This window comes from Carlito syrichta, unplaced genomic scaffold (assembly GCF_000164805.1).
Source record: "Carlito syrichta isolate Samal-C Ts95f unplaced genomic scaffold, Tarsius_syrichta-2.0.1 Scaffold304427, whole genome shotgun sequence".
In the NCBI taxonomy this organism is placed as follows: Eukaryota; Metazoa; Chordata; class Mammalia; order Primates; family Tarsiidae; genus Carlito; species Carlito syrichta.
In genome coordinates, this window is record NW_007248523.1 from 219,210 (window position 1) to 237,036 (window position 17,827).

General features: G+C 48.7%; 1 protein-coding gene across 1 annotated transcript in view; it reads right to left on the bottom strand.

Annotated features, from left to right (window-relative positions):
- SLC7A1 (solute carrier family 7 member 1) overlaps window positions 1–17,827 on the bottom strand; it is an 82,635-nt gene that overhangs the window by 20,284 nt on the left and 44,524 nt on the right. Inside the window, exon 3 of the mRNA XM_008059897.1 lies at window positions 1,898–2,281. Within this exon, the coding sequence (XP_008058088.1) occupies window positions 1,898–2,267 (370 nt within the window). The 5' untranslated portion in view covers window positions 2,268–2,281. The remainder of the gene's footprint in view (window positions 1–1,897; window positions 2,282–17,827) is intronic.

Consider the following 17,827-nt stretch of genomic DNA (forward strand, 5'->3'; position numbering starts at 1 on the left):
TTTCCCAGTAGCTGTGGCTGAGAATACATTTTCATAATACATGCAGTCTTATACAAGCAAAGCACACTCTGGCAAAGACTCTTTCATTTGTTGTTCTAGAAGCAAGCACGCTCTGCTCAATGTATATTTTATACCCAGGTAAATCCTCTGGAAACATAATGGTCCATTTAAAACAGCTACATTCCCACTGAGAGCCTTTCTGCTGTGAGAACCATTTGTGGTTATCAGTTCTGAGGATGCAATGAAAAAAGATTCTGAATTTTATTTTATTTCACAACTCAGAAGAGTAAGCTATGCTGGCTCTGCACCGATATTGCAGCTGCTGGAAAAAAAGAGAAGGTGCCACTCGGAGACCTTGAGTGGGAGAACTCTGCCAGCTGTCCTGGCGAAGAGGCTTGGTGCCCGCATGCAGAGATAAGGCCACAAGGGCCCCAGCAGGCAGCATGCACAGTGGGGGAGGTGGGAGACTCATTCTGATATCCAGGTGTTTGTTTCTCTTAAGTTGATGTGTTCGACTTCCATTGTAATCAGAACATAAAGAGAAACAAACAGTGTTTACCTACCAAACTGAAAAGATTGTCTGTGTTTGGTTTCTTTGTTTGCTGGGTGGTTGTGTTACATGCTAATGCCTGGTGCCAGCACCCTGGGGAAAGGGCCCTGGCCGCGTGGGAGGACAGGAGTCCACAAAGGCCTTAAAAACATGCAGACCTGGCCAGGCTCGGTGGCTCAGCCTGAAATCCCAGCACTTTGGCAGGCCGAGGCGAGTGGATTGCCTGAGCCCCCAGGTTTGAGACCAGCCCGGGCAGCTTGGCAAGACCTCATCTCTACAATAAATTTTTTTAAAAAATTAGCTGGGCGTGGTAGGAAACGCCTGTAGTTCCGGCTACTTGGAAGCCTAAGGCAGAAGGACTGCCAGAACCCAGCAGGTCAATGGTGGGGTCACCGTGAGTGTGCCACAGCACTCCAGCCTGAGTAATAGAGTAAGACTCCAAATCAAAAAAAAAAAATACACAGACCCGCTGAGGGAGACATTCTGCCTTTGTTTTAAGGAAAAAAATCATGGCTAGCCCAAAGAGAAAAAAAAAATTGACTATTTATAACAACAACATACCTGGAAATAAGCTAAGCATTCCCTAAGAACACTCAATACATTATGCTGTTTATATAAACCTATACAATGGTATGCAACCACTAGGAGTATTGCTACAAATAAATAACAATATGAGAAATGCTTACTATATACTGTTTTATAAAGAGATACTGTACAAAAATATCCATGTGAATTCACGAAAGTATTAACAATGGCTACATCCCTAGACAGTGTACTCTTCCGAACAAAGACTATCTTACTCCTTCATTTGTATTCCTGACATCTAGCATAATGCCTGGCCCAGATCAGGTGTTTAGCACTTATTTATTGAAAGAATGAATTAAAAAATGAATAGGTAAGAGAATTCGCTTCTTCATGTTGTCAAGTTGGGTATTCCTGCTTTCTTCTTTTTGTTTTTCTTTATTTCCCCAATTTTCTTTATTAGTAATATATTGATTCTAGTGATCAGAGAAAAAAAAATACTTCAAGAAAGAAAATACTTCTAAACTAATGTGACGCAGCCTCTTAATTGGATGTCTCTCGTGTTAGCAAGAACGATGTCCTCGTGGCCTATCACGGGCCACGTGCACGAAGGGCACAGAGCAGAGGCAGCCCGGTCCATCTAGTGACACCCAGGGGCTGCTCAACCTTTCACAGAAGGACACACAAACATTCACAACAGTCAGCAAAGTCGTAGCTCCGGGGAGGAGCTGGGCTCAGTCTATGTGGGGCATCCCTCCCAAGCCCTGGAGGTGAGGACAGACAGATGCGTGGTGGAGGCCCGCCCTCCGGCCTTCCGGGACCTACCAATAATGTAGGAGAGGATGAGGTTCCAGCCGGTGATGAAGGCCCAGAGCTCCCCGACGGTGACGTAGCTGTAGAGATAGGCTGAGCCCGTCTTGGGGACCCGCGCGCCAAACTCGCCATAGCATAGGCCGGCCAGCACGGAGGCCAGCGCAGCGATCAGGAAGGAGATAACGATGGCAGGGCCTGCGTCTTCGCGGGCCACGGCCCCGGCCAGGACGTAGACGCCGGCACCCAGCGTGCTGCCCACCCCAAGGGCCACCAGGTCAAAAGTGTTCAGGCAGCGAGACAGTCGGCTGTCCTCGCGGCTGCAGTCCACCACCTTCCGTCGCAGCATCTGGTGGCCGACATTGAGAAGGACTTGACACCCCATCTTGCTGTCCAAACCTGTCAGGAGAGAAAAAGAACCAAGGTGTTTCGTGACGGTTCCTCGCCTCACCTGGGACCCACATCCCACCACCTGATCGAAACACACAAAAGGACCCGTCCCACTTTCTTCCGGCTAAAATGGTTACATTCTTAGAATTCCACTAATGCCTATCAGAAGAGCACATGACTTTCTCCGGTCCTGTGTCTCCCCAGCACGCACAGAAATAGACCAGCAAACCAACACCCTCTGCTGACTTTACTTGAGGTCTCTGAGCGTCCACATGGATCTCAGTTCCTCTTGCTTGAGAATCTTCCGCGGGCAGAAATAAAACAGCATGGGAAACACAAATCAGTGGCACTGTCCCTACCCTCAGGAATCACGTAATTGGCCAGGAGAAACAAGGCGTTATTTCAAGTATACTGAAATGCCTATAATGGAAGGCAAGCCAAACCATATCTTAATTACTAGAACTCGGAGGCCTTGAAGAGCAATGAGAATACTTTTTGAAGTTCTGGAATCCTCTGAGGGTAAGGACCAAGTTGTTTTACTTCTACGTTAATACAGAGCTAGGTCTAGAAAAAGGTTGGATGATGACCAGCAAGGGTTTTCTCCAACTGTTATGACTCAGGAAGCAACTGTCTTCTGGGTGGAAGCGTTAGCCCAATGTGCTGGATGACACATTCATCACACATGGGAATGCATTCACTCACATGCGGGCTCATGGTCTTCCCTGTCTCAGAGAACGCACCCCATGCAGGCCCCAGGACACCACACACCTGTTGCAGTAGTGACCCAGGGTGCCTTTGGGCTTGCTTGCCTCTGATGTACGGGCCTACTTGGAGAGGGTGGCCACCTCCTGTGATCATTTGGCCAGCAGCTGCCCTCAGAAAAGGGGGAGCTTCATGCCCCACCCCCAAAAGGTGGGCTCTGCAGAAAGACATCCTTCCAGAGCATAGCATGGAAGGGTGGAGGCCAGGAGTCAGCTCTGCAGTGGAGAAACTGATACCCACGGCTCGTGCCAAGCCATCAAGGCCAACAATGGCCACATTGACGGTGTGATATGATGAGGCGGATGCTTCATCTCTGTGGTCTTACCCCCGAAGCCCCTAACCCGAGTCTAACAGGAAGACCATCAGACATATCCCAATAGCAGGACCTGCTTCAACACACCTGGCAAGCTCTGTCAAGGTCAACAACAAGGGAAGTCTGAGAAATTGACAGCTGAGAGGAGCCTAAGGCGGCCTGAGGACTAAATGCAATGTGGGACCCTGTCCGTGATCCTGAGACAGAAAAAGCACATCAGAAAAAAACAAACAGGAAATCTGAATAAAATACAGACTTTAGGTAATAATAACATATCAACAGCAATGGACCACACCAAAGTAAGATACATGTTAATAATAAGGGAAACTGCCTATATTATCTTCATAATTTGTCTGTAAATCGAAAACTATTCTAGAACAAAAGAGTTTAATCCCAGCACTTTGGGAGGCCAAGGCAGGAGGAATTGCTTGAGCCCAGGAGTTTGAGACCAGCCTGGGCAACATAGTAAGACCTTGCCTCTCCAAAAAATCAAAAAATTAGCCAGGCATGGTGCTGTACGCGTGTAGTCCCAGCTACTCGGGAGGCTGAGGCGGAAGGCTCACCTAAGCCCAGAGGGTCAAGGCTGCAGTAAGCTCAGGGCCTGCTGCTGGGTCACATCACTGGCAGGCTCTCGGTCTCGGAGTAACTGGGGATAATCCTTTCTATATCTTATCTGATAGACCAAGAGAAGAGACAGATCTCAGACTTGTGAAACTTTTAGCTGAAAGGGGGAGTAGATGACATCTGATCTCATCCCCTCATCGCGCAGGTGAGGAAAAATAACTCAGGATGCCAAGTGTCAAACAAGATCCGGCCCTGAGGCACGAACAGCGGGTTACAGGTGGGAGGGAAATGATGTCGGGGTGCCTGCAGGGTGGGGGCAAGCCAGGGAAATGAGGAGGAAACAGAGAGCGCTGTCTGGGCCGGGAGTGGAGCGGAAAGGTCAGACGTCATCGGAGTGTGATAAGGGTGAGAGAGGGCCTGTGATGCAAGCAAGGAGGACAAGCAGGGGCCAGAGGCTTCCCAAGTCGGCTCGGTGACGCGCTGCGCGGCTTTTGAAAATGCTTGGTCAGGGGCAGATTCGAAGGTTTCTCAGCCTGAACCTTCCTCGACAGTTAAGAGAGGGCTTCTGAGTGGCATGGTGGAGGGTGGGGGAGGGAGGAGGAGGGAGGAGGAAGATGGAGGGAGGGAGGAGAAACAAGAAGCAGAAGAATGGAAGAGGGAAAGAAGAGAGGGAGAGGAAGAGGAGGAACTGGGAGGACTTGCCGCTGCTGCGATGCCAGAGCTTGCAGAAGTCAGGCCAGGGGGTGCTGTCTCCTGGAACTGCCTTTTCCTCTCTTCCTTACAGGACTGAGTCTGACAAGGCACACAGTAAACACCTGCTTGGACAGTACGTTGAAAGGGCAGATGCATCGCTTCAGCATAACCCTCGACAGGAAGGCTGTGCTGAGGGATGCACAAAGGGGCGGGAGGGGAGTGTTGGAAGCAGACGGAGCCTTGAAGGGTCACGGGTGTGGAGTTCCTTATCCCTGCACTGTTCCAACTGGCCCCAAATGTGACGGGTGGCTGCACAGACACAGGGTCTGCCAGCTCCATCCTCTCCCAGATGCGTTTCTGGTTAATAAAAGGAGATTCCCTCCGTGAAGTCCTGAAGCCAAGTGCAAGGCCAAGGCAGTGCTACGCAAAGGCATTGTCTTTCCTGGGTGCCACGCAGTAAGTCACCTCAGCACCCAGAGGCAAGGGGCCCCTCCCCGCCCCCCGCGCTTTTCTCTATCCTGGGCTTCAGGAAGGCTGGGCCGTAGCTGTTGTCCTAAGCAGAACCAAAGCCACAGAGTGACCCAACTGGGATTCTTGGCAAGGGGACACTGGAGCTCCGGTAACCGAGTTCTGAGCCTCCTTGGAACAGAAGGCGAAGGTGAGCCTGGTGACCACACGTGAGGGCGAATGTCACCCCTGGACGTGGGCAGGCGCAAAGTGTATGTGCACACAGGTGCCTATGTCACCACCATCAGCACAGGACAGCTGCCAGTGGCAAACCCACCCAGAGAGCCGAGCGACTCATACCGGGGAGCCTCAGCATCCCTTCAAAATGAAGGGGCAGGATATTAAATACTGCAAGCTTAGACACAGATACTGGTTTTTCAAACATAATGTGGAAAGTGAACTCTGGTGAGACAGCTGTGCACCGATGCAGTTCATTTCTGAATAGGTACACAATGGCCCATTTTCTTCTGGGAGCAGCTTGGCCTGTTCCTCTCCCACCAATGCCCTGGAGGGAAGGGCTCTGTATCTCAGTGAGGGGTAGCACAGCAGGGGACGCTGGCAGGAGATTGTGTTTGTCTTGGTTCCTTCTTAAGAAATGTTTGTTATCTCTGGAGAGCATGAACTCAATTCCTTTGGAAGGCACTGGAATAAAAATGCAGCCCACTGCTGCTGAGACACCCAGAGTGAATAATCTGGAGAACGTAGATGTTTCAGGTTAGGTGTTCATTTCTACCTCCCAGGGTATGAGAGAATGAGATACTATGTCCCAGGTTTATTTTGGGAAATATCCTTTCTGTCTCTTTGGAAGTCATGCAAAACCCTGTTCTCCAAGTAGTATTCTCTGTCAGCATTTTGTACCCATTATGCCACCACTTACATTCATGCTAGGACTGGTCATTCAACTGACAGTGAAGCTGCACAAAACTTCTCTGCACAAAATGAATCTAACCATTCCCATCCCAGCAAAGACAGATTGAGAGTAACTTCCCATTGCTGGGGTTTATACAGAGAGTGGCCAGAATCCTTTGAGAGTGCTATCTAGAAATTAGGTTTCCCTTTCTTGAGGGGAGGAATTTGTACAACAGTTGACAACCCCTTTTATTTGAGGGCTTGACAGGAACCTTGCGACACTGAGAGTCTCAGAGCCATTTTGTTCCCCGGTAATGTATAAGGAAAGAACACTCACCTTCACTGGTATCTTCTCAGAAAAGCAAACAAAATCTGTCCAGTTCCCACAGGAATTCTAACTCCAAGTTCTATTTTAGCAATTTCTACACACAAACAAGAATAAAGTGACCCAATAAGTCAGAATTTCAGAGATAAAGACTCTCCTCTGCTCTGTTTTAAAGACTTCCGGTAAAAGTGAGTGGGTCTGAATGGTGTAACTTTTTCCCTTTTTACCGGAAAAGCTCAGATTAATAGCTTGGGGAGGGGTGGGAAGGAGTCAAACTCAGCAATGCTTTCCCTTCGAGAAAACCTTAATACTGAAATCTGTACGAAGTCAACACTGTTCACTTTTCCTTTTGATGGCCTTCAGAATGGCCTGTTGCCACTGGGTCCCTGTGGTGGGAGACGCCAAGGGTGAAATCTCTCACCCTGCCAGGAAGAAGGCTGGGGTTGACACCTGGTACCAGGCTAAAGAATCTATCTTTGCTAGGGTGACAGCGTTATGAGATACCACTGAGGGGCGGACACAGTCAACAGAGCAGCAAGCATAGCTGGGCAGGAGTGCTTCAGGGCGAGGGTGCACACAGCCTGACGAAGGAGGGAGCGGCATCCTCATGACGGGGTGGTCTGCAGCCAGAGGTGGGAGAAGGGGCCCCAGAAAGAACATTCTAGGGCGTTGGTCACTGTGGGAGAGGAGATGGAGACTCATGACAGGAAAATCCCGTGCTGGAGGAAGTGGTCTCACGGCAGGAGGCACTTCCCCCAGATGTCTGGAGGACCAGGTGCAAGAACTTAAATTTAAAGAAAATCAGAATGAAGATGGGGCGGGCAGACACGGAGGATGGAGACCCAGAGAGGTAGGCATGGCGTTGAGAACAAAGGCAAGAAAATGACAGAACCAACAAGGGCTGAAGAGGGTGCAAAGGAGGTCCCTTACCAGGCAGGAAGAGACTAAGGACAAAAAGAAAGTAACAGCGGTCAGTGCCTAAGGCCATCAAAGGACAGGAATGGCTGACCCCCGGTGAGTTTACATGTTCATAAGTCATCGGATATTGACAGAGAACATTAGAGAGAACTAAACAAAGCACCCATCTTGGGAGCGACTGCCAATCTGGGACAGGCATCAACTAGGAAGGCAGATCATAGTAAGTTGAATACAGCAAAGGGGAAAACCTTATTCATAAAAATTCAGCTCACATACAATGGATAGGAGATGTTCATTGACAAACAGAAAACAATGTAATTGGAAAAATCGTGAAAAGCATGCTCACAAAACGCTGAATAGATTTAATTCAAAGTCATTCTGGATATTAGCAAGATGTCATTAAGAGAAGTGGGAAAAAATAGGGGGAGAAAACCCTTCCCGCCCAATAGTAGGAAAAATTATAAATGATGTATAGTAAAATATGACAAAGCAATGTAGCCATTAGAACATTAGAAATGCTGATTTTTTTAGACTACATATGGATAATGAAGAAATGTTTGTGAATTGTATGTTCACAGAAAAAATACTACAAAGATGTATATTTTTATTTTTTGAGCCGGGTTCTCACTCTGATGGCCAGGCTGGAGTACAGCTTTGACCTTGTGGGCTCAGGCAATCCTTCTGCTTCAGCCTCCCGAGTAGCTGGGATCATAGGTGCGCACCACCATGACTGGCTAGTTTTTAAATTTTTTTGTAGAAATGAGGTCTCACTATGTTTCATAGGCTGGTCTCAAACTCCTGGGCTCAAGCAATCCTCCTGCCTCAGCCTCCTAAAGTGCTGGGATTACAGATGTGAGCCATCACGCCAGGCCAAAGATGTATATTTTTAGATAAACAAAAATACATATGGATTTTTTTAAAGGCCAGATCAAAAGTGTATGAAACTATTACAGCGGTAACTTTATAGTCTTGTACGCTATCTCAATACTTTTCAGAATTCTCTGAAATATTCTGTTCTACTTTTATAAGCAAAACACACACAATCTGTCCAAAGTCATTCTGCATTGGACAGGCATGATTGGGGAGCACAGATGGAGAACACCTTTCACCATGTAAAATCACTAACGACTACACGAGCACCACAGCCATAAGAAAATGGAAGCAGACAGTAAATCAAAGAACAAAAAAATGAGGACAGGAGGGTTGGTTCAAAAATGATGCAACATAAGAAAAAAATGAGTTTCCACTCCAGCAGCCGGCGACAGGGAAGGCATTGTGGCATGGTTGCATCCAGGCCTACTAAGGCACCCTTCCCGGGCATCATCTTTCTAAGTCACAGTGAACCCAGACTTCTTCAAAGGCCAAGGGTCTACATCTGGCTGACCCAGGCAGCGGGGGACACACTGAGTATATAACTCAATTCCACCCCAAGTGACTGACCCCACACCTGTGATATGCAAAGCACCATGATCGCTGAGGTTCAACAAAAATGCTACTTCCCTGGTCCTCGCCCTCAGGAAACGAAGAGCAGGGGGTGGGGGTGGGGGATAGGGGCATACACAGTGAGAAGGTTAGCTGTCCGCTCAAAGGCCGCTACTTCCATGGAAAAAGGAAAAAGGGGAGCTTTCAATGATAAAACAGGGAGTGAGCCAGGAAGATCACCTGGGCAAAGATAAAGCTGGAAGTCTCAGCTATAAAGACAGTGAGAGACTCTTCTAAAATCCACAAGTTGCAGGTAAGGCGACTTCTCGAGTCGGGCACAAGAGGCACAATGGCCAACGTGATGACTGAACCACATGTTGCATTATTATCCTCAGCGAGTCCCCTGCTGCCTAAGGTCAGCCAGATGTAGACCTTTGGCCTTCAAGGAAGTCTGGGTTCACCGCGACTTGGAAACACACCACCTTTCTTCAGGGCTCAGTGACTTCACAGCCTCCGCCGCAATCAGAAAGCTCTTGGAGCCCGGCCTCCCTGCCTCCCTGCCGCCTGCTTCTGTCCACCAATTCAGCAGGGGCTGATTGCAGAAAGTTCCCAGGGACCTCTAAGTTCCCGTAAACCACAACATTTACAACCCACCACCCTAAGTCTCTGCAGCAAAACCAAAATCACACGGGGAGGACGGCCCTGGGAAGGCACAGGGGGTGTGTGTCATTCGGACAGAGCAGTCACTAGTGCAGGACGGCTTCCAGGCACGAGTGCGGAAGTCAGTTAGCCAAGGGTTCTGGCTTTTGTCTTGGGTAATCATCACCATTAGCATCAATAACTTATGAGGGCCTCGCTGTCAAAGCAGATTTTATTAGCTGAATACTGAACAGTTGTTTCGCCAAGGAGTACATCTCTTGTTTCTCTACATGAATGGAAATGCAAAAAGATGGTAGCTACAGATTAAATCTAACCCAAGCAACAGAGTCTTGTCTCCATGGCCTTGATCTCGCTCCCAAGCACATCCTTCGCAGGTAACTTTTCATGGGCTGTGCCCCTCCCCACCCTCTCACCCCCATCTGACCATCTTCCCCGCTCTCCTCTGGGGACCAGATTGAGTCCCCACCACTCCTCCTGTTCAGGTCTCAGTAAGTCCCAGATTCACTGTGTTAAACAAGTCACAGTATTCAGGGGTTCAGTTTCCACATTTGCAAAATGGGGCTGGCACTGTCCTAACATGGCAGGGCGTTTTTGAGGATCACGTAACATAATGCACCAAGAAACATGCTGAAAAGCACCCTTGATTATTCTTCAACCACAAGGAACCACTATTACCACCTAACTAACAGTCACTAATTCCTTGTAGTTTTTTTCTTTTAAATCTCAGTTCCAATTTGTCGGCCTACAGAAGCAGAGGGCAAAAAACGTTTCCATGAGTTGAGGCTTCGTCACAGATTCTGTTAACATGGTCCGCTTAACTCCACTCAAGTCTCTCAATGCTTTTTACCCGAATCAAAGACTGACATGAAAAATGGGAAGGCAATGGAGGAAGTATGTCTTCATTAAAAACCAGATACGACCTGAGAAATGTTCCCTCGGTAAGCCAGACGTAAGCAGGCAGTATGTATGTTCCTGGATGATGTTTCCATCATCTATCGGGAAGAGAGAGGACCTGGCCGTGTGTACAGGACTGCATGACCGCAAAAGCAAAAATTCAGCTGGTGCCTTTTCACCATACCTGGGCAGTACGAAAGAAAACGTCAGTCTCGAAACCCCCTGGGCAGGTCCACGGGAAACGGACTTCCCACTGCCTCCCAAGTGCAGCTGGTAAACCAGAACTAACCTTGGGGGTGAGAGTGTCCATCAAACAGGTGTCATGTCCACCATGGGACCTGGGAATGGTTACAAGACTGGCTCTCACATCTCAAGATGGAAACGCAAACTGTCTTAAAGTTCCCCCAAGATTAGAACATTGGTGCTTCAATTCTCTGAGTTTCTAAGGCAGTGATCCCCAACCCCCAGGGCCACAGGCCTGTTAGGAACCAGGCCTGTTAGGAACCAGGCCATGTAGCAAGAGGTGAGCAGTGGGTGAGCAAACAAAGCTTCATCTATATTTATAGCTGCTCCCCATTGCTTGCTGATATCACCGCCTGAGCTCCACCTCCTGTCACATCAGCACTGAAAAACCTGCTTCCATTCCCAACGTTCTATCTTCTTGAAGCAGGGTTTTCTGCAGTGACAGCAACCAAGATGAGATTATGGCGTACAATGGACATAAGCAACATATTTCGGGTGTCACTGTCTCCCGTCTCCCCAGATCGGACCATCTAGTTGCAGGAAAACGAGCTCAGGGCTCCCACCGATTTTGCATTATGATGAGTTGTATAATTATTTCATTCCATATTATAATGTAAATAAAACAGAAATAAAGTGCACAATAAATGTAACATGCTTGAATCATCCCCAAACCATGCCTCCACATGAAACCGGTCCCTGAAGCCAAAAATGTTGGGGACTACTGCTTTAAGGTATCCTGAAAGGTAGATTAAGAGACTTCTTTCACTCCTGGAAATGTTCTCTTCTGAAAACCAAAGAAGGACTCACATCGGCAATAAGAGCAAGGCAGAGGACTGCACGCCAAACGAATTTTATTTTAACTTGACATGCACCGACTGATATTTTTCCACCCGTCTACTCACTCAGCAAACCTTTAACAAACCCAGGCAGTCCACCAATTTACACGTGGGCCTGGTAATGCCTTAGTCCCCAAACTCCTGGGAATTTTCACTTCTCCAGTATTCTCACCATCACAAGCAACTTTGTGAAAAAAACTTGGAATTTCTAGAAGATTCCCTGGTTCAAAAGTAGAACAACAACAAAAAAAAAACTGTGTGGCCAGGCACAGTGGCTCACACTTGTAATCCCAGCACTTTGGGAGGCCAAGGCAGAAGAAATCCTTAAGCCCAGGAGTTCAAGACCAACCTGGGCAACACAGTGAGATTTCATCTCTACAGAAAAAAAAACCCACATACATAGATACATACATAAATAAATAAATATAGCTGGGAGTGGTGGCATGTGCCTATAGTCCCAGCTACTTGGGAGGCTGAGACGGGAGGACTGCCTGAACCCAGGAGATCAAGACTGCGGTGAATCATAATCATGTCCCTATACTCCAGGCTGGGCAACGCGGTGAGATCCCAATTCAAAAAAAAAGTACAAGAAAATCTGGGAACAGCCACAGGAGTGGACCTGGGGAAAAGCTCCAGGTGAGGGGGTTCTGGTAGGAATAGCCAACATCACACAACATTAGCTCCATGCCAGGCACTTACACTATCACGTTTTATCCACATAAGAAACCAACAAAGTTGTAAATGCCAGTCCTCTTCAAGTATCACACAGTGGAGTGTAGCTGACAAAAGATACTGCCCGCAGTCATATGACTTGTAAGTAGAGGAGCCAGGGTTCGAACCTAGGTCACCTGATTCCAGAAACTCTACTCTATGCTGGGTGCCAAATGGACTCAACGTTGACCAAGCTCATTCTCTCTGCTGCCTGAAGAGACCTACGTTGTTTGCAGCCCTGTCTGAAACTCTGCAGATAAAAGATTCGAATGAGCTAAGTGGTAGCTTCTTGAAGGCGAATACCCCTGTGAAAATTAAGTCAATTATTATTCACACAGTGCAGCAGATCAATGTGATCCCGTCGCTTCCCTCCTTGCTGGCTAAGGCCCACTGCCTCTGAGGGAATAGAAGCTTTATTGGGGACTGAGGAAAAGTGGGTAATTTCAGCAGCAGGACCCAATAGAGGCTTTGAAGGATCTGGAAGGGATACAAATAGCAGAGGCTTGGAAAAGGTATGTGAGGGGAAGGGCTAGGTACAGCAGAGGGATGGATCATCACATTAGAGATATGATGACCCTGATGAAAGTAAGGAAGAAGTGTCAAAACAGCCTGAAAGCACCGCTTTAAAAAAATCATAACAGAAATACAAGTTCATACAAAGAACAGTGGGGAAAGAATTGAAGTGGTTGTCTCTGGACAGAAAAAGTTATGAGTGTGTTTTTTTTTTTCTTTTCTGCATTTAGACAAATTTTTTTTTATAAAAAAGTTACTTCTGACCTTAGAAAAACAGCCAAGAGCCAAGAAACTGTAAGAGGCAGGCCTGGCCTTACCTCTACTAGACAATTCTCTGAGTCTAAGTCTGAATCAATGGGAAGTCAGTCAAGCCAATCTGCTCTCATGCTACAGCCTCTACCAGGAAAGTCACAGGTTATTTCAAAGGCTACAGGAGGGTAGGGAGGGAGGGCAAGAAGGCGGGGGGGATGGAGAGAGAGAAAGAGGGAAAGAAGGAGAAGGAGAAGGAGGGGGAGGGAGGGCCATTAGACACGCATGTTTTGTGGTGAGGAGCACAAATGAATTTCATGGTTCACTCTTACCTTTCAGCAGGTAACAACCTAACTGGCGAAACAGGACACACACGCGCTGGGTGGGCAGCAGATGGCACGTCAGACAGTAGCCATGCAAGGCTGGCATGCTGGCCTGTGATCTGTGACTCGGGGCAGGGGCAGGGCAGCGTGGCCCCTCAGGGCTCTTGGGTGACCAGGTGAGGGATTTACACCTTTACTTAGAGGCAAAATTGTCAAGCAAAGGAAGGGGCACCCACAAAACACTATCTTGGGAGGACTAATCTGGTCTTGGTGGAAAACACTGGAAGGAAAGACCTGGGCGTAAAGACTTCCGATTGCTCGAGGCTCAACCTCTTCCTTTCAGATAGGAAATCAATATGTCCGCTTTTGAGCATGATATTTTAATCCAGCTCATAAACCAGCTCAGAACAAGCAAATGCTATGACCTTTCGTATTGCCCTGCTGCGTGCTCCCTGTCTCTGTTTTATTCTCAAAGAGCCTGGACACACAGGTAACACACACGCCTACAGTTACCAAGGGAATTATCAACCTGGCTCATGTCATGCACCAGTGATTCCTAGCAGGAAATGCCATGTTTTATGACAGATCTTCCTGCCCTGATCACAACCACATGTCTCCGCTGGTGGCCAGAATTTCAGATACTCTAGAAGGAGAAGCATCTCTAACCTAAACAAACGTCACAGCCCCCTGGCCTGGTTTACCACCTTGCCTGTATTCAGTCATCAATGGCCCGCCATACCTTGCCAACCATGAGATTTTCTCGTTACATAACGTACCTAGAGCGGACGCCCTGGTAGATGCTCACAGAACAGCCTCTATCAGAGAGAAGAATGTGATTTGATTTGCCTGAAATCCTTTCGAGGTAACCAGAAGTGAATGGCCAGTCGCCAGCATGCTTGCTTGAATGATCAAAGCCCTAGAGAGGCCAGCACCCGGGGCCGGAGATGGACAAGGCAGCCCAGGATGCTGGACCGATGAAATTACTTCCTACTGCCTGAGGGGGCTGAGTGGGAAGGGGCTCTTAGCAAGTCACATGGGCCCTGTGCTATTCTTTGTCATAGGCACACCATCTGCCTTACTTTCATGGGAGACTTGGGAGCCCATGACCACAGACGGTCACTCCGAATGCCGCCCAAGCTTGACCCCAGAACCTCTCAATATGCCAACATTCAACTCAATGTTCCAGACCATGAATAATCAAAACTCCCCCTTCTTGGGTCACTGCTGTATGATAATTAGACGCCACATCTTCAGAGAATGAGGAGAGAGACAGCACAGATGACGCTGACTATTTTTCTAAGGAGTTCTTAAAGGCTAAACATAGAAATTTTGACTTAAGCCCCCCAAAATACAGATCCTGCTGCCACAGAGGCACCCACAGTCAAGACCTCTCTCCTGATGGAAGTTCACCGATAAGCCAGTCATTTGAGATCCGGGACCACATTTTCCTATACAAACAATGTGACAAAACCACAGATAAACTCCAAGGCAGGTCACAGAAAGCCCCTCATCCCATCATGCTCCTAACTAGGACTGAGCACTTGGGCCACCCGCTAGCCAGAAGGGTGGGTGACAGCACAGGGCATCCGTGTCAGCTGTGAGGGTAAAAGGGCCGTGGAGCTGTGACCCTCCAGTAGATCTAAAAGAGTGGGCCACTATGGAAAAAAGAAAGCGGCAAAATCATTTCTTATGAAAATAGACAGCAGGTGGAAACCACTCTCAAGCCCACCTTTCAAGAACAAAATAAGGTGATTTGTGCTGGACGAGTCCGCGTGGCAAACAGCTGTAGGCAGCCTCTGAGAGCTGAGGGTGGTCTCTGGAAGTTGTAGGCGGCCTCTGAGAACTACGGGCGGCCTCTGGGAGCTATAGGTGGCCTCTGGGAGCTATGGGTGGCCTCTGGGAATCCCTGGGAGCTACAGCCGACCCCTAGGAGCTGTGGGCAGCCTCTGGAAATGTCTGGAAGCTGCAGGCATCCTCTCGGAGCTATGGACAGCCTCTGGGAGCTGTGGGTGGCCTCTGGGAGCTGCCGGTGGCCTCTGGGAGCCACAGGCAGCATCTGGGAATTGTAGGCGGCCTCTAGGAGCTACAAGTGGCCTCTGGGTGTGGAGGACAGTCTCCAGGTAGGTCAGCTAGAGGCCAAGACCCCCAGTTCTACAACCACAGGAGATAGATTTGGCCGACAACCTGAGGGAGCTTGGAAGAAGATACTTCCCCAGTCGAGCCTCCAGGTGAGAACCAAGCACCGGTCAGCACTCCGACTGCAGCCTTGTAAAGCCCTAAGCACAGGCCTTAGCTAAGCCATGCTATAACTCCTGATCCACAGGAACTTTGACAAAATAAGATGTGTGTTGTCTTAAGCCTTGGCAATAGGTGACTAATATATGGTCTGAACGCTCCTAATGTGATGACAAGTGAGTTTGGTTTCATTTTCTCGTTAAATCCTTGAGGCAATAAGAACCAGAGCCCCCATCTTTCTTTAATACTCTGCTTCAGTGGTTAGGATAACCCTTACTTTACCTGAAACTATTCTTTCTTGATTAGGCCTGAATGACTTGAAAGTAATCTCCTCCTTCTGGAAAAAAATGGCATAATTTAAGCCTCTGTCACTCCATTTTTCAAAGATTGTGTGTCTACCCTGGGCCACTGCTCTAGAAGTTGCAGGAGTTACAAGATGAACCGTACACTGCCCCTGTCCTCAGGGCACATGGCCTGGAAGGGAAGAAGAAAGCAAGCAACAGTTCACAACCACCCACCCAAGCGGTAAACACCTATTATGCACCTACTGTTTGTCCTCTGTCCTTCCAGGTGCTGAGGCAGCAGCGAGAAACAGAAGAGAGGATGCTCCTTGCCCTCATGGTGGGAGAAGACTGATAAACCAACAAACTATCAAACAAAGGGCCAAAAGGCCTCGAGGACAGCAGTCCCCAACCTTTTTGGTATCAGGGACCAGCACTGTGGAAGACAATTTTTTTTTTTTTTGAGTTGGAGTCTCACTCTGTCGTCCAGACTGGAGTGCAGTGGCCGCTCCCGGCCACTGCAGCCCCGACCTGCTGGGCTCCAGCGATCCTTCCACCTCAGCCTTCCAAGTAGCCGGAATTACAGGCATGCGCTACCACGCCCAGCTGATTTTTTGATTTATTGTAGAGATGAGGTCTCACTGCCCAGGCAGGTCTCGAACCCGCAGGCTCAGGCAATCCACTCACCTCAGCCTCCCAAAGGCGCAGGATTACAGGCTGAGCCACCGAGCCCGGCTTGTGGAAGACAATTTTTCCACGGATGGTGGGGTGGAGCGGGGGAGAATGTGCAGTCCAACCTCTCTGCTCATGTTAATCTGTATTTGCAGCCGCTCCCCAGAGCTAGCATCACTGCCTCAGCTCCACCGCAGATGATCAGGCATTCGATTCTCATAAGGAGTGCGCAAGCTAGATCCCTCTCGTGAGCAGTTCACAATAGAGTTTGCGCTCCTATGACAATCTAATGCCACCTCTGATCTGACAGAAGGCGGAGCTCAGGCGGTAATGCAAGCAATGGGTAGCGGCTGTAAATACAGATGAAGCTTGGCTCACTTGCCGCTCACCTCCTGCTGTGTGGCCGGTTCCGAACAGGCCACGAACTGGTACCAGCCTGTGGTCCAGGGGTTGGGGGCCCCTGCTCTAGGAGATGCACCACCTATGTGACCACCTCAGTGACCCTCTGACACCTGCCTGATACTCTCCCCCCTCCCAAGAAGGGGTGAGGTCACAGCAATGCCCAGTAGGCTGTGACTTCCCAGAAATCAGACATAGTTCGGACCTTGCCCCAGCACCACCCGAGGGCTTCCCCGCTCACCTCCACACGGCCCTGCCTGGCCCAAGAAACGGATCAGTCTGACTTAAGCTACGCACCCAGAGGTCCACACTCAGCCCCGTGTTAGGTAACACAGGAAGCTGTTCTAAAATAGCCTGTGAAGACAGCAGAAGAAGGTGAATGCAGAATGAACTTGCTCTAATTTAAGCAATTGTGCTAATTAAGCACCTAAATCGAGAAGGATCACACACCCGGCACATTTGCAATGGCTCCTGGCCTGTGCAGAAGGGCCTCCCACTTCCCTGCTGGCCCGCAGCTAATTCTACCCGCTGTCTGTGGGAAGGTGCACCTGGTGATTCTGCACCTCTGTTCCTGACGTTTACAAGGTTGCAACAGCCTCATAAACAAGGTGCCTAATCCTCCCTGGGAACCAGGAGCTTCCGGGCTGCCCCTCCTCCCTCCATCTTAATTCCCACTTCAAGGCGGGCCGCTCAGAGTTGCTTACACGTGGCAAAGGTCGCTGGCTGTATCGCTGCAAAGTCCTTCTGATGAAGAACTCAGGGTTGGCGGCTGATCCTGATTATGTGTACATTCTTAATATAGCTATAGGCTCGGGATTCAGAATACTAATGGCCTCAGAGGTCTGCAAGAATGTGAAAGGGAGGGGAGAGTCAGGTGAGGTTCACCATACAAACACAGGCACAAACTCACACACACACTCTCTCTCTCAACAGAAAAAAAAGAACTGTACTTCTGTTGTCTATGACAAATAAAATGGCAACGAGAATGATGAAGTCTCCATACTCAGTAAACATTTTTAGTTTAGTGGAAAAAGTACTAGAGCAATAAAGTATTTTCACGGTGGAAGCCTTTTTCCCCAGTGACGTTGTATATAAGAATCAAATAAGAGTCACAGTCACTCTTATTTGAAGAGAGGTGGACGACAGTCTCACTGGTGAGCCTTGACCGTCCCCCACCTGGCTCTTC